We start from the raw sequence: 21,085 nt of genomic DNA on the forward strand, positions 1-21,085 counted from the left end.
TGTCACTACTAAAGGTAGCCCGGAAGTGGCACTTCTTTTTGCCTTGCACCACCTCTTATCTGCATCTTAGGCCCCAGATCTTGGTCTTTGATTCTCTTCACCACCCAAAGAACCCAAGGCTCCTTAGAGGAGAGTCAGTCCCAAGTTCAACTGGATTTGGAACATCCTTTTGTTACCAGAAAGCACACATATTTTTCCTAAACATCACAGACTATTATAAGGGATGAAGACAGCAGTTTCATGGGGCCCCCACAGGTCAGGCTGTGGTACTGATCAGTATTTGCTGAATGAATGAATATGATTTCATTTGGTTCTCCCATTAAATAGTCTGTATATTGAGCTTTTTGTTTCTAAGATGATATTGTTTTAAAGTGCACTGGTTTGGTTATAGCCTTTGGGGGTAGAAAATAAATACTATATTAATGATTGATTAATATGGTTAATTAATGATTTAGTGGGTATATGATTTTCAATGATTAGTGGGTATATCCTGATTCCAAAAACATTAAAATGTAAAATTTAAAAAACTCAGTCCTGGATGGTGTAGCTCAGTGGATTGAGCACCGGCCTGCAAACCAAAGGGTCTCCAGTATGATTCCCAGTCAGGGCACAAGGCTGGGCCATGGGCCGGGTCCCTACAGGGGACCATAACAGAGGCAACCACACATTGATCTTTCTCTCCCTCTCTTTCTCCTTCTCTTCCCCTCTCTCTGAAGAGTAAATAAATAAAATATTAAAAAAAATCAAGTTAAGCCCTGGCCAGCATGGCTTAGTTGGTTGGAGTGTCATCCCAAACACCCAAATGTTGTGGGTTTGATTCCCAATCAGTGCACACACATAGGCTGTGGGTTTGATCCCTGGTCCAGGTATTGTACACACCTAGGAGTGTACAGGAGACAACCAATCAATGTTTCTCTCTCTCCTTCCCTCTATTTCTAAAAGCAATGAAAAAAATGTCCTTGGGTGAGTATAAAAAACTTGCAAGTTTAGACAGGATTCTCTTTATTTTTCAGATAAGGAAACTGAAGCTCCCAAGAGCCAAGTAACAGACCCAAGCTCACGCAAGAGCTAATATTTGATGCCTTCAAATGCTGCCCATTTTCTAGAAGAATCTAGTAGCTCTTCAGAAACAAAAGCACGTAAATGGCTAAATTCTACTTTCTATTTCCAGTGTGGGCAGGGGAGACACCCTACTTAGAGCAAGGGTGGAAACAATTAAGAATCCAGGTCCCTTACCTTCTTCAACCTCTCCAAGGCGCCACCTGCTCTGAACACCTTCCTGCTGGCTGACTTCCTCGCCAGCCTTCTGGAAAGTCAGTCCTTGGCCTCTTGGCCTTTTTTCTTTCCCTCAGTTAGTAACTCCTAGTCTCCTCTGTAAAAGGGGTGAGTGCTCCCCCCAACCTCCAGCTGTTTTTAAGTAAGCCTGGGACTGTTCATTTTACACCCTGATTCTTAGAGGAACCTGATCTCTTTGTCCTTCCTGCCTTTGAGAACCGTCTGACAAAATATAACGTGGATTATACAGAGTTAAAACTCTGCAACACTGGAGCCTGCATTATCAGTTAGTTATTGCTGTATAACAAATTACCGCCAAACTTAGCAGCTTCAGACAAAAAATATTTGTTACCTTACACTGTGCCTGAAGGTCAGAATCTGGGAGCAGCTGCACTGAGTTGTACTACTGTGTTCTTCCATCAGGAGCTCCTAATGCCTGTTCACTCTCAGCTGCTACTCTGTAACATCAGGGCTGCATCACCGTGGCATTCCAATTCTATCATTCTGTCTTCATTCATGAGCCGAAGAAATCTAGGAAGAGAAACGCTCCCTCTTCAAAAAATAGCCATTGCAAGATATGGTAAATAGATACTTGATTCTAACCCTTCTTTTTTGTTGTGTTTTTTTTTGTTTGTTTGTTTTCAGGTAATGAGATCATTCCCCAGCATCCTCCACAGGTGACCACTGAGAGTTTAAGTATTACATGACTCATGGATTAAAACATAACAGGTCTATCCAGGAAAAGTCAAGCCATTGTTAATATAATGAGAACAGTTTGCTCAACATCGATGTAACTTGGCAGCCACGGAGGGTGGACTGGAATGCATATGTGTGAACAACGATGACTTCACTGTACTAGTCAGTGGGGGCAGTGTACTATGTGGCTGTTGCATTCAAAATGATTGAGCAAATTTTGTGTGAAGCTTGAACATTTCTCTGTGGAAACTATTTGGATGATTCAGAATACCGCAGCTATATGCAACTGGTGATTGGTGGCTTCATCATGACAACACACCTGCTCACACATCATGTCTGGTGCAGAGTTTTTTGGTGAAACATCAAATTACCCAGGTGACTTAGTCCCACTACAGCCCAGATTTTGCCCCCTGCAAAACCCTGGGGCAGTTCACTTCACCTCTCCCAGCATCCACACCCTCATCTGTAGAATGGCTCTCTGCCCCCTTCTTACCTTACTTACTTTCTTTGGGTTCCTTTGTCCCAAGGCAGGTGTTATGGGTTAACTTGTATCCTCCCCCCAAAAGATATGTTGAAGTCCTATCCCCCCAGTATCTTCAAATGTGGCATTCGGAATAGGGTCTTTGCAGATGTAATTAGTTAAGGTGAGGTCATACTGGAGTTGGGTGGACCCCTAATCCATTATGACCAGAGTCCCTATAAAAAGACAGCCATGTGAAGATGGATGTGTGGGGAAGGCCTTTTGACAGTGGAGGCAGAGATCGGAATGATGCGGCTCCGAGTCATGGAATGCCCAGGTGCCAACCATCCTCAGAAGCTAGGAGGGAGGCCTGGGACAGATTGCCCCTCAAAGCCCTCAGAAGGAACCAACCCTACATACACGTGATTTTGGACTTCTAGCCTCCAGCTGGTGAGAGAGACGTTGTTTTAAGTCACCCAGTTTGTGGTGCTTTGTTACTGCTGCCCTGGGAAACTCATACAGTATGTTTCCTCTATTCCCTGCCAGTCTCTGGACCAGAAGCCCTGGCATCTCCTGTGTGCTCATTAAAATGCAGATTCCAAGACCCCCCACGCCCAGACCTCCTGAATCAGAAGCTTCATTTTAGGAAGAAACCAGCTGATTCCTAGGTGGAGGACTGCCTCATACAAAAGGAAGTTAGTGGTATGATCATGCCCCACTAATTAGCTGACATTAATTGAACACTTGCTGCCCACCAGGCAGTAACCTAAGTCCCTTACATGCACTGTTATTCTAATGCAGTCTTCCCAGCAACCACATGCTGTCGGTACCGTCCCCAGGGAGCACGGCCACGCCCTGCACTACTCCAGGGAACGGACTGTGACTGAATGGTGCCTCCTGGCGTTGTGCACTGCAGCACCTCTGACTCCTATCCCGTTCACAGATGAAGCAACTGGGCACATGCTTGTGGTTAAGTCACTTGCCCAAGGTCACGCAGGTCCTCCATGACACCCTCCCACACACCTCACCCCGCTCTGCTGCCTTCTTTCTAAAGGAGAGCCAGTGAAGGCGGCATCCCTTGTTCCCCCACTTCTTTTGTCCCCCTTTCACAATGAGGTAAACTACACATAATGTAAAACCGACCATTTTAACCTTAATAAAGTGAACAATTCAATGGCATTTAGTACATTCCCAGTGTTGTGCCACCATTACCACCATTCAGTTCCAGAACGTTTTCATCATCCCAGAGAGAAGCCCGTGGCCATTAAGTCAGTTCCCACTCCCCCTCCCATCCCGCCAGCCCCTGGCAACCACAAATCTGCTTTCTGTCTCGATGGATTCTGGACATTTTGTATGAATGAGATTGTACAAGATGTGACCCTTTGTGTCTGGCTTCTTTCACTGAGCAGAATGTTTTCGAGCTTCCGTCATGTTGTACAACAGCATGTATTCCTTCCTTTTTGTAATTTTAAAAATTGTGGTGAATTATGCATAGCATAAACTTTCCCATTTGAACCATTTTCAAGTGTGCTTGTGGCGGCACTAAGCACATCCACACTGTTGTGTAACCATCACCACCGTCCATCTCCAGAACTTTTTTGTTCAAGACAAACTGAAACACGGTATTACTTTCAGTAGTAACTCCCCATTCCCTCCTCCTGCAGCCCCTGGCAGCCCCTATTCCACTTCCTGTCTCTATGAATGAATGTGCCTATTCTAGGTACCTAAATGGAGCCGTACAATAGCTGTGCTTTGAGTCTGGCTTCTTTTACTTACCCTAATGTTGTCAAGGTTCATCCACATTATAGCAGGTATCAGAGCTTCATTCCTTTGTGTGGCTGAATAATATTCCATTGTACGGATAGACTACCTTTTTATTTATCCACTCATCTGTTGATGGACGATTGGGGTATTTCTATCTTTTGGTAAATGGTGCTACTCTGAACATGTACTCAAAAGCAAGTTTTTGTTTGAGTCCTGCTTTTAGCTCTTTAGTGCTCCCTTTTTTCTTTCTTGCTTGCTTTTAAAAAAAAAAAACCCTCTGGGTCTTTAGCTAAGGAATGTGGTCCAGCCGTAGCAGCAGGAGAGTGTGGGCTGGATGGGAATCGCTGGGTGCTCCAGGCTGAGAGGTAAGGATTTTCACACAGGGCCCAGCCTCTTGTCCCTGGGGGTTCACTTTCATTTTGCAGGCTGAGCATATCCAGCTTCTAAGGTTGGGATGTCTCTTTAAAAAGAAATAAAGAACAAACAAGAGGGAAAGCATTGGTAACCAGAGGGAAGTGTGTTCTTTTATTCACTTCCACATGCAAACCTCTGTTGTGCTGACCTTTGAATCAGAGCTGTGAGCACTTAGCAGTCAGCATCTACTTACACATCCCCACAGTCCGAAAACCTGCCGGTCCCAGGCTCAGATATGGGGGGAGGAGGAGGAGATGCTGTCGTTTGAAGTAAGAAGCCAGAGCCTGAAGGACAATGGTGTAATATTGTGTATGGAGCATTCTGGAGAATGAAAGTTAAGATTCCACGCAGACGCTTCAACCCCTGTGTTAGCTGGTCCCCATGTGATTTCTGAAGGGCTTCTAGAGGTCTCCTTTTTTAGGCATGGAACACTTAAGTGCCTTCCTGCTTTGTTCCTGGAGCTGAGTTTATCTGGAAAATGGAACAGAGGACAGCTCAATTGTAATGAGCACAAAGGTCACCTAGGGTCTTGTTAAAATGAAGATCCTGCATTCCAAACAAGCTCCAGGGCATGTGGAGCTCATAGATGGAGATCTGGCTGGTGGCGGCAGGTAGGCAGGCAGATGCCATCCCAGCTGAAGGTCCCCTCCCTCCCACATCCTCACGGGGGCATACTGACTGATGTTAGCAGAAGAGCCACCTGACTCCCAGTGGGTGTCAGGGCTGAAGAAATAAATAGTAGCACCCTAATCATTTTTAACAATGGGGAAAACATATTTGACAGATGACACCCAAAAAAGAGCATCGCTAGTCAAGGCTTTTTAAAAATTTTCCCACTTCTCAAAAATCTTGATCGTTAAGGAGTCAAACAAGTATAGTACTATTAGTCAGAACCACCCGCTGGTCTGATGTCGTAGGCATTTTATTTCCTGGTAGCTTCAGACATCTGAGGTAAATGTTCTTGCATTTTACAGATGAGTAAACTGAAGCTCTGAGCAGTGTAGTAGCTTGTCCAGGGTGCGACACAGCATGGATGGGGCTCGAATATGGATCTAAGCTCGCTGGCTTTCACTGTCTGGGTGGGGCCTGGGGTGGGGGCCGGGTAGGCACTTGTGCTCCATATCTCACTGGCTCTTTCTTTGCAGAGGGACTGGTAAAGAAAAGACCTGCTTTCTGGAATTTGTCTCATGCGTCCAACTGTAATGGCCAATTACTCAGTTGGGGAATTTTAGGTTTGTGTGTGTGTGTGTTAACCACATGGCCTCCAGAATATCAACCATGGGCTTGGTTTATTCTGAAAGGTGTTTTGCCTCAATGCAAATTGAGGTTTCCTCTGATAATTTTTTTTATTTTCTGCTTTTTAATTCAAATTTACATAAAAGTACAGAGAACAATGAACTTGGTGTTCTGGTTGTCCAACTTTAGTGGTGATCAGCATATGGCCATCCTGTTTCATCGTTGCCCATCCAGTGCCCACCCCTGAATAATCCTGAAGCAAATTCTTGACATCATAGCAGGCACTTAAAAAAAAAAGATTTTATTTACTTTTAGAGAGAGGGGGAGGGAGGAAGAAAGAGAGGGAGAGAAACATCAATGTGTAGTTGCTGCTCTTATACCCACTCCTGGGGACCTGGCCCACAACCCAGGCATGTGTCCTGACTGGGAATTGAACTGACTAAGAATTTTTGGCTTACAGGTGCGCACTTAATCCACTGAGCCACACCAGCCAGGGCACAGGTGCTTTTTTTTTTTTTTTTTTTTTTTTGTAGTGGCAAAGTAAACCTAGGAGGAAAGATACTATCTTTCCTCAGACCCTTGCCTCAGGAAAAAGTCGAAAACTTTCCAGAGTGTCTCAAACATGATGAAGAATTTAAAATAAGATGTTTGATGAGGAATTCAAGCAGGAGACAGTCTTAAAAATCAGAGTACAGTTTTCAAATTGAGTTCAGTTTACTCATCTGTTCAACAGTTAAATAGAGGGCAAATTTTAATTCAATCGCCGCTGAATTTAGGATTAAATCAACCTCCCCCCTGCTCCCCAAATCAAACCTGCCTTAGAAGCTTGTGGGAAAGAGGACGTGTGAGCCTGTGGGACATTGTCTTCCCCAATTTCACTTTTTGTACTGTCTAGACAGAGCACCCCTGCGCTGACCTGAGTGCATTTTTTTAGAGTGGTTTTAGGTTTATAGAAAAAATGAGCAAAAATACAGTTCCCATAAGCCCCTCCCCATCCCAATTTCCCCTTATTATTAACCTCTAACATTAGTGTCATAATTTGTTGTAATCAATGAACCAATATATTATTATTATTATTATTAACCAAAGTCCCTAATTTCTGTCAGGGTTCACTCTTGGTGTTGTACATTGTATAGGTTTTGACATGCCCGAAAAATCCCCTGTGCTCCACCTATTCATCCTCCCCCGCCCCCCCCGCCCCCTGGCAACCACTGATAACCACTGACCTTTTTACTGTCTGCCTTTTCTAGAATGTCATGTCGTTGGAATCATACAGTATGGAGCCTTTTCAGACTGGCTTCTTTCACTTAGTCATGTGCATTTAAGGTTCTTCCATGTCTTCTGATGGCTCGATAGCTCATTTCTTTCTAAACTGAATAATATTCTGTTGTTTATCCATTCCACAGTTTATCCATTCACCTACTGCAGGACATCTTAGCTGCTTCCTAACCTGGGGAATTATGAATAAATGTGCTATAAACATCTGTGCACAGATATAGATGTTTACTCAACTTATTTGGGTAAATACTGAGGAGTGAATTGGTGTATTGTATCATGTGAAGAATTTTTACAGTGACTTGGAAAGATTTTTCTTTGGTCAGTGGATTCAATCAGAGATTTTTTTTTCAATTGAGGTGTAGTGCACAGTCAGCCAAGTACACTAATCGTAAGCATACAGTTTGGTGGATTTGAATACACGTGTGCACACGAGATCCACATCTCCAGCACCCAGAGAGAGGTTCCTTGTGCACATTCCCCGTCAGCGCCCCTCACCGTCCCGAGAGAACACGACCCTGATGTGCAGCGGAATCTTTTGGTTTTGCTAATCAGGCAACTCCCACACTGCTACTTTGGAAAGCAGATTTTTTTAGGCGGAAAGGGGCTGTTAGCAGCAGTTTTTTCATTTTTGGTTTGTTTTGAATGGAGCCAGATTTCATCACCAAGTTGTTCCTGCTGGTCTGCAGCAGGGGTTAGCACGCTTTCTGGGTAAATATTTTCAGCTTGGCAGGCCAGTGAGTGAGTGAGCATGGCTGTGTTCCCATAAAACTGTATTCACAGACACAGGATGTGAGCCTGAAGTGGCCCTTGGGCCAGAGTTGGCAAATCCAGTATAGAGTCGTGCTTTTCCTTTGCAAAATTCATATCTAGGCTCCACTCTAAATCTGGATCCATGTGTCTTGGGACAGTAGTAGCCTGTGCACATTTTATGCCCTCAGGAGCCTTTCCTGCACATTCCAGGCTGAGAACCTTCTGCATTTCCTTCTAAGGAGGAAGATAATAGACATCCTGGGGCCCAGAACTATGAAAATGGATTTAAACTTAAACAAAAGCCCATTGAGACTCTTCCCACCTTGACGACACTTTCAGTTGTCTCATTTCCCTTTGAAATGAGTCATGAAAGATGGTCCCTTTCACCATCTGTCATTCTTTCCACCACCTCTGCTGGACGTAACAGACTCCTGCCTGGCCAGGTGGAGGGAGTGCTGGCTACCCAGTGGGAAATGGTCGGTGTTCAAGTGGAGGAATGAAGGATGTTTTTCAGTGAAAGCACTGGGGCTGGGGAAATGTGGAATCTGGAGTCTTGGGGGATCCCTGACATGAAAAGTCTTCCCCTGGGGAGAGAGAAGGAAAGTTGTGGTCAGAGGGGGAATTTTTTAGCGTGGCTCCTCGAGGTGGAGCAGTTTCGAGTGACTCTGAGGGTTGAGATAACAACAGCTGCTCACAATCACGGAGCACGAGCTGTGTCTCAAGCACTTCATACGTGCCAGCTTCACTTGATCTTTCTAGTATCCTAGGAAATGGCTGCTGTTGGCATTCCCGTTGTACAGAAGCAGCGGCTGAGGCGTCGTGGGTTATGCAGCTTAGGGAAAGCGGAGAGCTACCCAGAGGTTGGAGCCAGGACTGGAGCCCTGCCAGTTGAGCACCTCTCAAGAGGCAACCAGCTGGGTGCCTGGGAGGGTGGAGCTGGCAGCCCGTGGCATGGAGATGTAAAGGTGACTGGTGCTTGTGTTTGCTCCACAGATGTGGAGGTGGCCGGAGAGAATGCTGGGAGGACAGAGGACCCCGTGGCAGGGAAGAGTGGACAGGCTTAAGCCACGGCCTTTGGAACTCTCAAAGCTAGAAAACTGGTCTGAGACCAGACCAGGGTTAGCTGGGGACAAAGGCCAGACTCCAGAGAGAGACTGAGTGAGGGTTTTCGGGGTTGCCCAGAGAACAGCCTGCACAAAATAGAATTAAAGCAATATTTGAAAGTGCAACCGACATCATTTTCTACTTGCTTTGGGCTTTGTTTGAATAATAATAATTTGATTGAATAATAGTAGCAATACCTCTCAACCAAGCAGAACTTTCCAACAATTGGAAATTTTTCTGTTTTATTTCAGGAAACCACAGCCAAAAAAGAAAGAAAAAAAAGTGGTGGGCAGGGGATTTATTCGAATACATCAACTTCCAGGTTTTACCCTGGATCACTCCACACTTGGGTCTCTTACATCTTCTAAGTCTGTGTTGTTCTACAGAGAGGACGGATACCCCAGCGATCCTTGATGGACTCAATCACAGTTACGACACAGCAAATACTTGCCTAGAATCTTAAATGTCCTTCATTGTTGGGATATAAAATTATCTTAGACATGGTTTCTGCTTTTGAAGAGCTTTCAGTTATGGCAAGAAGACTCATTTATCTTCAGCGTGAAGGGGTAAAATCATATTGAGACAGTTTGTTGAAAATCTTCAATAAGATTTAAGGCAAAAAGACTGTAAGTGGTTGCCAAGAGTCTTGTCTTCTGGAACAGTCCAGATTCAGAATTTCAATGTCATCACTTTTAATTCTTAAATGCTGGGTACTCTTCCCAGGCTGCCTTTTCACCCAGGCTGCCTTTTCACCCAGGCCGCCAGGAGAGCTCGGTGTCAGAAGGCACAGATGAGAAGCGTCCAGGTGCATAGCTGGTGTTTGGCCGTGGACCCCTTCTTTCTTTGCAACATCATGAGTACATGCAGAAGTCACTATAAATTCCACTTCTGAATCTGAGTTCATGGTCCCTTGGGAGTTCGAAACAGTTCAGTTCTGTGGGAGCCCCTAGTCTGCTTGTCCTGACCACACTTCTTTTTGGGAAGACCCAGCGGACTCATCCCCCTGCAGATCTGCTGGCTGCCTCTTTGATCACCCTAAATCCTGCAAGCTGGTGGTTCGTGGGCCAGGGCGATACATAGCCTCCATTATTTTATTAACATAGTTAGTAGCCATCATTTAAAAATCCTAATTGCAATCATAAGTCTGGATTTCTGGCTTCTTGTGAAATACTGGATTTGGCAGGACTAGGGCAGGCTGGCCAAGAAGAGTCAACTGCTCTGGGGGGAGGCCTGCCCCTCCCTCCCCCCTCCTTCCTCCTTGGCAATGGGGTAGCACTTTAATTGCCATCATCACTGGGCTTGCACTGTTGCTTTCTTGATCTTGGTTGAGTGCTTTTCTCTACCTGTGCTCTATCGGAAGTGGATGCCTACAAAAGAAATAGAAATCCATGAGTGTCTTTACCTGGCCCATGTCACCCATGGCTGCCACCTGCCTGACCCCTACAGGCCTGTGTTATCTATCTGCTCCAGATAAATGGATGACCCCTGTTATTGATCATCCTTGGGGCTCTCATCTTTCAGGCTCATTTTTTAAAGCACTGGATGTAGGATGAGCACATAACCTCTTGGTTCTGTCCCTTCTTTTGTGCCTACAGCTCCAGTGAACAAAAACCATCATCCCTTAGAGTAAATTTCATCATCCAAGTACCACTCATTACGAGCAGCTATGAGTTAGACTGGTCGTTGGCATGTCATTCTCATTTCCCTCTATCCAGGAATATGCATTCCCCGATGACAAGAGACAGCACCCGTGGGCTGCACGTGGCCTTGCTGCTCCGTTACTGGGTAATAACCCAACGTTTACCTTTAGGGAACTGGTGACTGTCACTGCTAGGTGGGAAGGCAGTGAGACATCGGTCACATTTCACTTCAAATGTGACCCAGTTTCAAAGAGGGCAAGTAATATTTGGAATCAAATTAGGGGAAAGTACGGGATTCTTTGAGAGGGAGAAAAAAAACGAGCAAGTGTAATAATGACTGTTGCCGACCTCCTAATTTAGTGATGTGTCAGTCCCGGGAGCTGCAGCCTGATTGAGTTTGGCTTGAAGAGCACTAGAGAGAACATGGAAAGTCAGAAAGCATGGAGTGAGCTCAGCGACAGCCCGTTTGGCCCTTGAAGTGAGAGGGCCTTCTGGGTTGTCTCCTAGGCATCCCTTGGCCACCTTTTTCCACCTGTTTTTCCGAGTGAGTGCCATCGTCACCTACGTGTGCTGTGACTGGTTCAGCAGAAGCTTTGTGGGCTGTTTTGTCACTGTGCTCCTCCTTCTGTCCTTTGACTTCTGGTCTGTGAAGGTAAGTAAGTCCCCTCACCTGTGATGCTGTTGCCCCCGACACATGTGGGCTGTGTTCTGGATGGTGACTGTCCCGATGAATGTCGCTGATTTGAGCCAAGAGGTACTCTGGTTGAAAACTGCTGATACATACTTAAGAATACTGAGCTAGGGTCACTTAAAATTAGAGGAAAAAAGACATTGTTTGGTGTTGAATAAATGGCTTCAGGATATCAGTTGTCATGGTTACAAATATGTGCCATGTGAGGATGACAACTCCATATATATATGGCTTTGAATTTTTAATAAAATTTACATGTAATAAATATTTACATAAATATTTAAAAGTACTATATGAGTATATATATATTTGAGGAGTCTGTCACTTTTTAAGGTAAGCTTAATTAAAAATTAGAAGCCTTAAAAGATGACTTTGAAACCACCATGGTTCAATTCCTCTCTTCTCTGCACCCAGTACAAGTTTAACCTGGCTGAATCGGCAACTTTCCTTTTATTCGCCAATAAACAGGTAAGGACCTTCTCTTTGCCCATGACGTGCTTAGAGTGTTTTTGTCCATTTCCCTCAGAATGTAACTGGAAGGCTCATGGTGGGCCTCCGCTGGTGGAACCAGATAGATGAAGATGGGAAAAGCCACTGGATTTTTGAAGCCAGAAAGGTATTCTCCTCAGACCAGCATGGGGAAAACGGCTGTGGAAAGTCTCTGGGTTCCTTCTGGACTTCGTGCAGATCTGATGTCCGCCCTGCACAAAGCCCGCTGCTGCTGGCACCCCAGCATGTAACAGAAGCACGTGTAAAATAAATGGAAATGATAGCATGAATCACTTTCCCACAACAGGTCTCTCCGAATAATATTGCTGCCACAGAAGCTGAAGCCCGAATCTTCTGGCTTGGCCTCATTATTTGCCCGATGATTTGGATTGTGTTCTTTTTTAGCACCTTATTTTCCTTGAAGCTAAAGTGGCTGGTAAGACAACACCTTGACTCTGACATTGTTTTGACATCTGTACAGAACCCAGGGTTACAGGGGTAGATTGTTATCTATTAGCGATAGATTTATTGATATAGCTGTTTTGAGATAATTCACATACCATACAATGCACCCATTCAACGTGTATAATTCAGTAACTACTGAATTCCATTGTATTCCATTCCATTCCAGTGTATTCCATTGTGTAACCACAATCAATTTCAGGATATTTTCATCACCCCCAAAAGACACCCTGTACTCTTCAGCCTTGCCACCTCCCTGTGCCCCTGTTCACCTAGCCCAACACCCATTCACCTTTTTGTTTCTATAAATTTGCCTATTCTGGACACTTCCTGTAAGTGGAACCCTACAATATGTGGTCTTTTGTGACTGACTTCTTTCAGTTAATGTAGTATTTTCAAGGTTCATCCATGTTGTAGCATGCATCAATACTTCCTTTTAATGGCTAAATAATATTCCATTGTGTGGATATGCCACATTTTATTTGTCCCTTCATTCATTGATGGACATGGTTGTTTCCACCTATGGCACATATGAATGATGTGGCTAAGAGAGGCATTTTTAGAAAAAGCATATGACATCCTACCTTGGACAGAGAACCCTTCCTCAGTGGGGAATAAATTAGCCTCAGAGTTCTGAAGTTTTCTTTCAGAGTTACTGTATTTGTTGCCATGACCGGGTTCATTTGTTGAGAAGACAGAATATCCACAGATGGTATAGGCAACAGTGTGCTTAAAGGTGTGGGCTCTGGAGTGGGGATCCTGGCTTGGCCACACATTAGCTCTTGGACTTTGGGCAACTGTAGTTTCTCTGGGATGATAATGGCACCAGCTTCTCAGGGTGTTGATCACTGAGAGGTGTCCATCAGTATTTGTAAATGTTCAGTAAAGGTTGGTTGTTACTTTTTGTGTAGGCCTGAGCCCCTGCTACCTGGGTTGGAAGGAACATTTCAGTATATGCTCAGCAAACTTCCCTTTGCTTTTTATGAGTGCAGGCGCTTGTGATAGCTGGGATTTCTCTCCAGGCCGCTAACCTATATGGCTACATCCTTTGTAAGATGGGAGGCGAGAGTGACATCAGCAAAGTCACAGCCGGCTTTCTGTCCCAGGCAGTGTTCCAGACGGTGAGTTACTGAAAGCCGACTCCCGGACCCCTGCTCTCCAGAAGCTCAAGTGAAGGAGGCCTGGTGGCAACTGCAGTTTTTAATGTTTTCCATCTTGGCCAGGCTGCCACTGTTAGCTTTTAAAACTGTGCTCAAATACACAAACGTAAAGTTCACCATTTTAACTATGTTAAGTGTATGGTGCAGTGTCATCGAGTACATTTACATGCTGTGCAAGCATCCTTCTCCACCCAGCACTCGGCCACCTTCCCAAACTGAAACTGTACCCAGTAAGCCAGGATCCTCCTTCCTGTTCCTACGACTGGGATGACTCCAGGGACCTCACTCAAGTGGAATCACACAGTACTTATCCTTCTGTGACTTTTATTGTTAATTTTAAAAACTATAGAATTAAGAGTCACACAAAAAATTTTTTAACCTTGCATATGGTTTCCAGAAGTGAGAAATATTTTAAATTTGACCAGGCTCATCCTGGAGTGGTTTGAATCATGTTAATATTTACGGTGCCGCTTTATGCTAAGACATTCAGCAACCAGCTCTGTAGGCTCTTGGTACATTACAGGTTTGCTCTGGATTTGAACCAGAATTGGGCCACGCACAGGTGGGGACCAAAAACCATGGCTGACTTTTCCCTTGCAGGCCTGCCCAAGTGACTTTCGGAAGCCTGGCCTGGAGGGGCTGGAGATCCACAAGTGCTAGGTGAGAGGTGGGATCTAGGCACGGTCTGGACAGTGCAGGGCTGGGGGCCTGTGAGGAGAGCAGCTCCCCGGCGCTCAGCTGTGCCTGTGGTCTGGGTGGGCTTCCCCGAGGCCTGAGGGCCAGGTGCAGAGCCAGGCAGGAACTAGCCTGGGTGCCAGGCATTCCTGGGGCTTTGTGACCTTATCACCCTTGACCAGGGTCCCAACTTCCTCACATTGGACTTGTCCAGTTTGACCACATGTGCAAACATGAAGGAGATCAGGGGGGGGGGGGGGCAGGGAGGAAATGAGAGAGTGGGAGGGAAAGAACAAGGGGATTTGCCCACCCTCCTTACTGTGGGCACTTAGGCCCACAGTAAGATGACAAACAGGAATTTTCTCTTCTCTCCGCCATCTCAGTTCCTGTGCATCTGTCATGCAAAGAGTGAGCGTCTCACAGCAACGTAGATAATTCTAGACTTTATATGTCTTTCCTTTTTATGTAATTGACAAAACCCCTATGAAATGTATTATATGACACTGGGAATCGCTGAATGCAGTGTAACACAGCATTGACACAGACCCCCAACTCTGTGTATGCGGGCGATTTTCAGGCTTCTCACAGGTATTTTGACTACCTCAGCTGTATCACATGCTTACCCTCAGAACAAGCCTTAGCTTGAGGCTCAATTAATATTCTAACTGTTCCTCAAGCTGAAGAGTAACTGTGGACTATGCTGTTTAGAACCATGACTGTGAGTGGGACTGGGTGGCCGAGCGGTTAAGGTGATGGACTGCCAGGACCACGGCTGTGTATTCTGCACTGAAGCCACACGTCATCTGTTTCCTTTCCAGACTTGTCTTCAGAGGCGGCAGTAACCGACGTGAGAGGGTCTGTAATCAAACAAGCCTGCAGCAGAGAAGAATTCCACGACCAACAAACTGTTGGATTTTCAGTGAAGCAGGCCTTGGGAAAGGGTTGAGGAGATGTTTTTATTTTTTAAATGGCACATTTGTAAAGAATGCCCTTTACATATGTTCTAAACAAAACTGTACAAATATTAGATGATTAAAGTGTCTCTGCAAAAGTGACTTCACCCCGCTCCCGAGTCTGGTCCCTCTGCCTGCGATCCCCTACTCTGCCCGGGGCAGTCAGGACGGGCTGCTTTCATCCAGAACGTTCTGCTGTGTTTCAGGGGCTAATGAGGTTCTCTCTTCTTTTGGCTGGTGGAGACTACAAAACTCTTGGATTCCTGGAAAACAAGACGCCAGGCAGAGAAGCAGTGATGACTCCTTAGTCCCCCAGCCAGCCCTGCCCTGTGCCTGGCCAGGGCACTTCTAGATGGGGATGGAATCCCCAGAGGGCCTGATACCCTAAAAAGCCCCGTTTCTGTCGGGGCTCTGAATCTTCAGAGTGACCTGAATACCACGCACTGCCCATCTGTGCTTTAAACCACCAGCTGGAGGCCTTTCCTTGGTCCATTCTGTAGGTCAAGAAGCCTGGGAATGATGTCATTTGCCCCTGACACCACTTTACTAGGCAATAAAAACCAAGACACACCAAGCCCCTGAGCTGTAATACTGACACCTCTGCCCTACATCTGGGGGAATCAGGCCTGCATGCGGGCTTGGTTTGGCTCACGAGGCTTTGTGTGTGTTTTTTTTTCCTTAATTTGCTTTTCACAGCTTTACTCAGATGTATTTCCTATGCTTTAAAATTCACCCTCACTGTGTCTTTTAAACTATGACTTATTTCACAATATTGATGTACTGAAAGATTTCTCACTGACTCCTGGCTTCCTGGGCCGAGGGAGAGACTCTCCAGGTCATCCCAGACCCTCTGTCCTTACTGTCGTGTGGCAGTGACCATTTGTGATCCTAAATGGGATCTTCTCGTACCCAGCCCACTTCGCTCATTTATGTCGCTTCCTGGCCCCACAGCCATCTGGATTCACAAGACTCACATGAACACTTACTTTGAATTATGCTCCTGTAGGCTAATGTGGCTGGTGAATCTGGCACATCAATCAAAAAAGACCGTCCTTCATCACAACTCTTACCTTAAAGAAACAAATGAAAGAAAATTAAGTCCCTAAAAAAAACAAACTGGCAACGTGACACTGGGGTTCTAATCCCATGCCTGTGATGAAGAAGATGTTGAACCCACCACATTCATGAGGAAGAGCAAAGCCCAGAAAGACTGCCAGGGGTCTCAAAGGACCTCACTTGCTTCCTCTCTGTCCAGCAGGGACCTTGGCTCGCATTTCAACACAGCTCAGCCCCCCACCTGGCCAATGGTGTATAGTGTGTGTGCCTACAAACCAGATTCCAGGGCCCCACAAAGAACAGATTCGGCAGCCTCTGGGTGTCTGTATTTTAAAAGATTAATTAGTTCTTTTGAGTAAAATGATAATGAATGCACATGGTAAAAAAGTATGGAATACAAAATGCCATACCATAAAAGAGTCCAAACGAGACTACCAGTGTTTCAGATGTCTTTCTAGAAATAAGATGTGCATATCAACATGGCATATATATGTACATACACACCCACATACTTAAAGACAGAAAATGAATGGGGGCATAAAATATACATGTTATACCCATTGCTTTTTCCTTGTATAATTTCATCTTGGGGGTCCTTCCACATTGGTATCAATCCATCTGCTAATCTTTCACGAAACTGTCCACTCCAACGCCCTGCTGTGGACACGCATTGTCCCTGGGGCCACATGCTGACCCAGTGTGTGGGTGAGTGAGATGCTGGGGCCTGTGCCAGCAGCCACATGGCGTTCTCACCTCCTCCATCTGCTCTGCCCACCGCCAATCCTGGGTGGACCCCTGGGGTCAGCTCCCCCCACGCACTGCTCCCCAGATGCTGAGCACTGCTGGAGAAGCAGGAGCCAGGGTTCCATGACCCACAGCTGCTCCCCAACCGTAGGTGGACCTGGTGAGGCCCACTGTGGAACTGCCGTTTCCTCGACTCCCCGAGGGCACTGACCCATGGAACAAGGAGACCCAAGTGAGGGAAGGAGCCCAGGGTGAGAGGGCATGGTAGCAGTGGAGCTACCATGGGAATTGGTGGAGGCAGCTCAGGAAGCCCCTGAGTTCACAGTACCAGGACTAGGTCTGGGAAATACAGGTCCCAGAACAGTCCCCTATGAGTCACTTTGTTCCTCTCCTAGTGCTTTCCTGCACTCAGGCACTTCCCTGACCGATCTCTACCCTGCTTTTCCAGCCCCAAGTCTACCCCCCTCCTCCCTGAGGTCTGCCTGCTCCCTTGGCTACCTGCCGCATGTCTCACAGCTTCTCTCCACTGGAGGGTGGGCTCCTGGAGGGCGGGTTCTGGGGCCCATGCCCCAGAGTGTGAAGGCCCACTGAGCAACCAAATTGGGGCATTTAGACTCACCCACCTATGTGTGGGTCCAGAGGCACTTTGCCAAGGAGAGGTATCTTCAGATCCTGGCACATGACCTCGGCACCCCCAGTGGTTGGTGCGAATATCTGAGACTCTTTCTGCGAGGCAAGTTAAACGGGGGAAGAATCATGACTTTGTTTCAGAATCGTAAGACTGGACCACATTTTAAAGAAACTTCAACAATGTCCATTTTGAATGTGAAACACTAACTACCAAAACAATTTTCATCAAAGCAGCAATGGTGAATTTTAATCATGATCCCACCTGTGGAGACTATGGGGCAAGCAGAACCAGCTCACAGAGACCCGCTCCTACTATTTCCTCGGCAGCAGAAGAAGGGGTGGGTCAGACAGCAGGCTCACCTTACACTTAGGGCAGATGAAGCCGCTCATGTTCTCCACCACCCCGATGATGGGCAGCTTCACCTTGTGACAGAAATTGATTTCTTTTCGGACATCCTGGAGGGACACCTCCTATCAAGATTCAAAAGACCGGCTGTTTCAAGGTTCAAGTACAAGAAAGAGAGTGTCTGCATGGTTGAGGGACGGTTGCAATGCAGTGGGTTACCATCATAAAGTCTTAGAGACGTGTGCCATTTATTTAATGAGTACTTATTTAGTGCCGACCATGTGCTATGCTGCCCAGGCCGTATTTATTCTCCACAAAACCCTGAGAGGATAAACCTGAACAGCCAAATATCAAATGTACAATAAATCTACAGGAAAGTGACCTTTTAACATATCTCAGCGTCTACTTTCTTGTTTACTTTCTCATCAGCATACTACGCCAGGCCAACACTCTTTCTTGGATCAGGTGCCAGATGTGAAGAGCTCAGAGGAAGTGGGTGCCCCTAGCCTGAAGTCACATTTCCCAGAGTTCTCTACAAACGGCACACACCTGTAGAGTGTGTGCCCATGGCTTCCTGAGGAAAAACCAGTACCTGCTCGGTCTGTCCCCTCTTCTTGAACCCCAGGGGACTCCTCGTTTCCGTTCACAACAACTGTGATATTGGAGAAACCATCTTTGTGTCAACTAGATTTTTGTTGTTGTTTCCTAGTACTTTATTTTTAGAGCAGCTTAATGTTCACAGCAACATTGAATGGAAAGTGCTGAGGCCTCTCATAGGCCCCTTGCTTCCACACACAGAAAACCTTCCCCAACATCCACATCCTGAGTGGTACATTCCAGCTTTTAAGTAATTTCACTGGGGCCCTTACTAGATCTCCACAATTTAGTAGAAAACACTCCTGAGGAGAAGTCCATCTTCTCTCCACCCACATCCTCGAGCCAGGTGCCCCATCTCTAGCCACCTAAGCAGTGCCTTGCTTCTTCATGTGCCCCCACCACATCTCTCCACTGGGACACAGAGTGATCTGACCGGCATGAGTCCCGTCACACCACTCCCTGATCTGGGCGCCTTCACATGGCCCACTGTGCCACGTTCCTCAGTGAACAGCATGGGCCATGAGGGAGGCCCAGTCTGTTTTACTGCCCTGGTACCTGGCCCAGGGCCTGGGCATAGTAAATGTTCAGTAAGGTGAGGGCTTGGTGAAGGATGCGGGGCTGCACTGACTGATTTAAAAGCAAACTAAGATATACCCTTTTTATTATGCTTTCTTAGGAGTGGAGAAGAATATTGTGAAGAGAATTATCGCTGAAGAGAATTATCTGTTAGTTTCTTGGGACCCGTTAAGATCAATGGCAATAATAATAAAGTACAACATAGACCTGACTGCTTTTATTGCCTGCTGGATTTATATTCAGTTTGGGTTCAGCACAGCCTTGTGGCGCAGCCTCTATCCCACAGCCTCGTGGGATACAAGGAGCTGGCAAAGACCAAAGAAGAGGCAAGGACCACAGCAGCTTGCCCAGAAATGCCTGTCTATGCCTGGGGCTGGTTCTATGGAAACCTGGGGAGAATTCCCGAATCGATCTGAAATGTACAGAGGCCCTGCAGATTGTGGGGACCCGAGGCACGAGCACAGTAAGGGTGAAGCGACCAGGAGGACCAATCTAAACTATAACAGCACCAACTGTCTCGCTGGCTTTGTGAGGGGAAATTAAAAGGCAGCTCTAAACCACTATTGGACCCAAAAATTCGACTGTGGAACACTTATTTGTCAACGGAAAGTGCCCGGACCAAAGATAAACGAGGTTTCTGCAGAGCCATCTGGAAACCAAGGTCTCAGGGCCCTGTGAGGAAGAGAGCTTTCCAGGCGGCGTGGTTTGGGTCCAGCTCCCTCCGGGTACTCGCTCACCTGAGGGGTGGTGATTACCACTGCCCCATCGATGTGTGCTGCGGCCAGGTACTGGATGACCGAGAGGTGTTCGTCGGAAGTCCCAGGTGGGGTGTCCACGATGAGGTAGTCAACCTCTCCCCAGTCCACATCTCGGAGGAACTGCTTGATCATGCCTGAAAGGAGGAATCCACACTGATGCCAGATTTCTCTTTTCCCTTTACTGTATTTAGGACTCTTTCAGGAACACAGCTGTGATCCTCATGTACACATACATTTGGTCTATACTCAAAATCAGTGCTTCTGGCAACGTCTGGAGACATTTCTGGTTGCCATGAAGAGAGAGGGGGTATTACCGGCATCCAGCGCCCAGGAGTACCTCTAACACCTGTGGTGTAGAGCCCAGCCCACCCCCTCCTAACACAGAATTATCTGGCCCCAAGTGTCCACAGTGCCGAGTTTGAGGGATCTTGCCCTAAGTGACACTTTCGGATTGTCACCCTAAGCCTCTGTCCAATCAACCTGGTATCGATTTCACCTCATACACTTCTCTCTCTGACACAAATAAGCCACTACAAAACCACAACGCAAATAATTACAGGGCTACATAGTTTTCTGGAGAAACAAACCCATAAAAGAATTTAAAATCTGTAAAACAAAAACTGATATTTCTATTAGCGGTCTTCAACCAGTGAAGAAAGAGGCAACTGGGTGCTTAACAATCCTGCCCTGTGGAGCCCAGCAGGAGACCGCTGATCTGGACAGGACGGGGCACAGGAAACCCAGAGTTCTGCCCTGGGAAGAATGCGATCAAAGACAGAAAGCAGAGGGGCAAACCATTTTTCTTTGGTCCTCTCCAGATAACAGCGTCGTCGGGACTGCTGAGCAAGAAACCCACCGACATCACCCCCAGGTTGTCTTCCAGGAACTGGAGAGGATGAGGCAAGAAACATTTTACTTAAAGCCACAGCACAAGGCACTTCCCTATGTCTTTTCGGACTGGAAAAAAAACATTTTAGGGACAATGTTACTATGTGATCTCTGAGTATATTCACTCTTTGGATCTATAGATCATTTTTGAAAAAAGAAAAAAAAAGAAAGTTACCAAACTGGGGGCATGCAAAGAGCTATCGTATGACCACAGCTGCGATGACAGTCAGCTCGGCTGGAATAAGCGAGTATCACGTCCTCAACGGGCTGAACCTGGGGGGCCAAACGTGGCCCACCATCTGTTTTTGTACATCACGTTTTACTGGAACACAGCTATGGTCATCCATTTACACACCACTACTTCCGACCTACAATAATGGAGAGTGTATGGCTCACGAGCTGAACATACTTATTGCCTGATCTTTTACAGGAATGGTTTGCCA

The 21,085-nt window shown here is 46.3% G+C and overlaps 2 protein-coding genes across 5 annotated transcripts in view; one reads left to right on the forward strand and one right to left on the reverse strand.

The window, feature by feature from the left end:
• Positions 1-15,158, forward strand: part of TVP23A (trans-golgi network vesicle protein 23 homolog A) — a 27,717-nt gene extending 12,559 nt beyond the window's left edge. For 2 of the 4 annotated variants that reach the window (XM_036020932.1, XM_028516352.2), the window contains exons 3-8: positions 11,125-11,269; positions 11,835-11,924; positions 12,105-12,233; positions 13,252-13,380; positions 14,020-14,079; positions 14,913-15,158. In XM_036020932.1, the coding sequence (XP_035876825.1) occupies positions 11,125-11,269; positions 11,835-11,924; positions 12,105-12,233; positions 13,252-13,380; positions 14,020-14,079 (553 nt within the window). In that variant the 3' untranslated portion in view covers positions 14,913-15,158. The remainder of the gene's footprint in view (positions 1-11,124; positions 11,270-11,834; positions 11,925-12,104; positions 12,234-13,251; positions 13,381-14,019; positions 14,080-14,912) is intronic. The other 2 variants (XM_036020933.1, XM_036020935.1) reach the window with 2 other exon arrangements.
• NUBP1 (nucleotide binding protein 1) overlaps positions 15,032-21,085 on the reverse strand; it is an 18,575-nt gene continuing 12,521 nt past the window's right edge. Inside the window, exons 6-11 of the mRNA XM_028516340.2 lie at positions 20,550-20,640; positions 19,734-19,888; positions 17,838-17,948; positions 17,471-17,573; positions 16,034-16,117; positions 15,032-15,310 (exon numbers count right to left, since the gene is read on the reverse strand). Of these exons, the coding sequence (XP_028372141.1) occupies positions 15,210-15,310; positions 16,034-16,117; positions 17,471-17,573; positions 17,838-17,948; positions 19,734-19,888; positions 20,550-20,640 (645 nt within the window). The 3' untranslated portion in view covers positions 15,032-15,209. The remainder of the gene's footprint in view (positions 15,311-16,033; positions 16,118-17,470; positions 17,574-17,837; positions 17,949-19,733; positions 19,889-20,549; positions 20,641-21,085) is intronic.

Source organism: Phyllostomus discolor, chromosome 3 (genome assembly GCF_004126475.2).
Source record: "Phyllostomus discolor isolate MPI-MPIP mPhyDis1 chromosome 3, mPhyDis1.pri.v3, whole genome shotgun sequence".
Lineage (NCBI taxonomy): Eukaryota > Metazoa > Chordata > Mammalia > Chiroptera > Phyllostomidae > Phyllostomus > Phyllostomus discolor.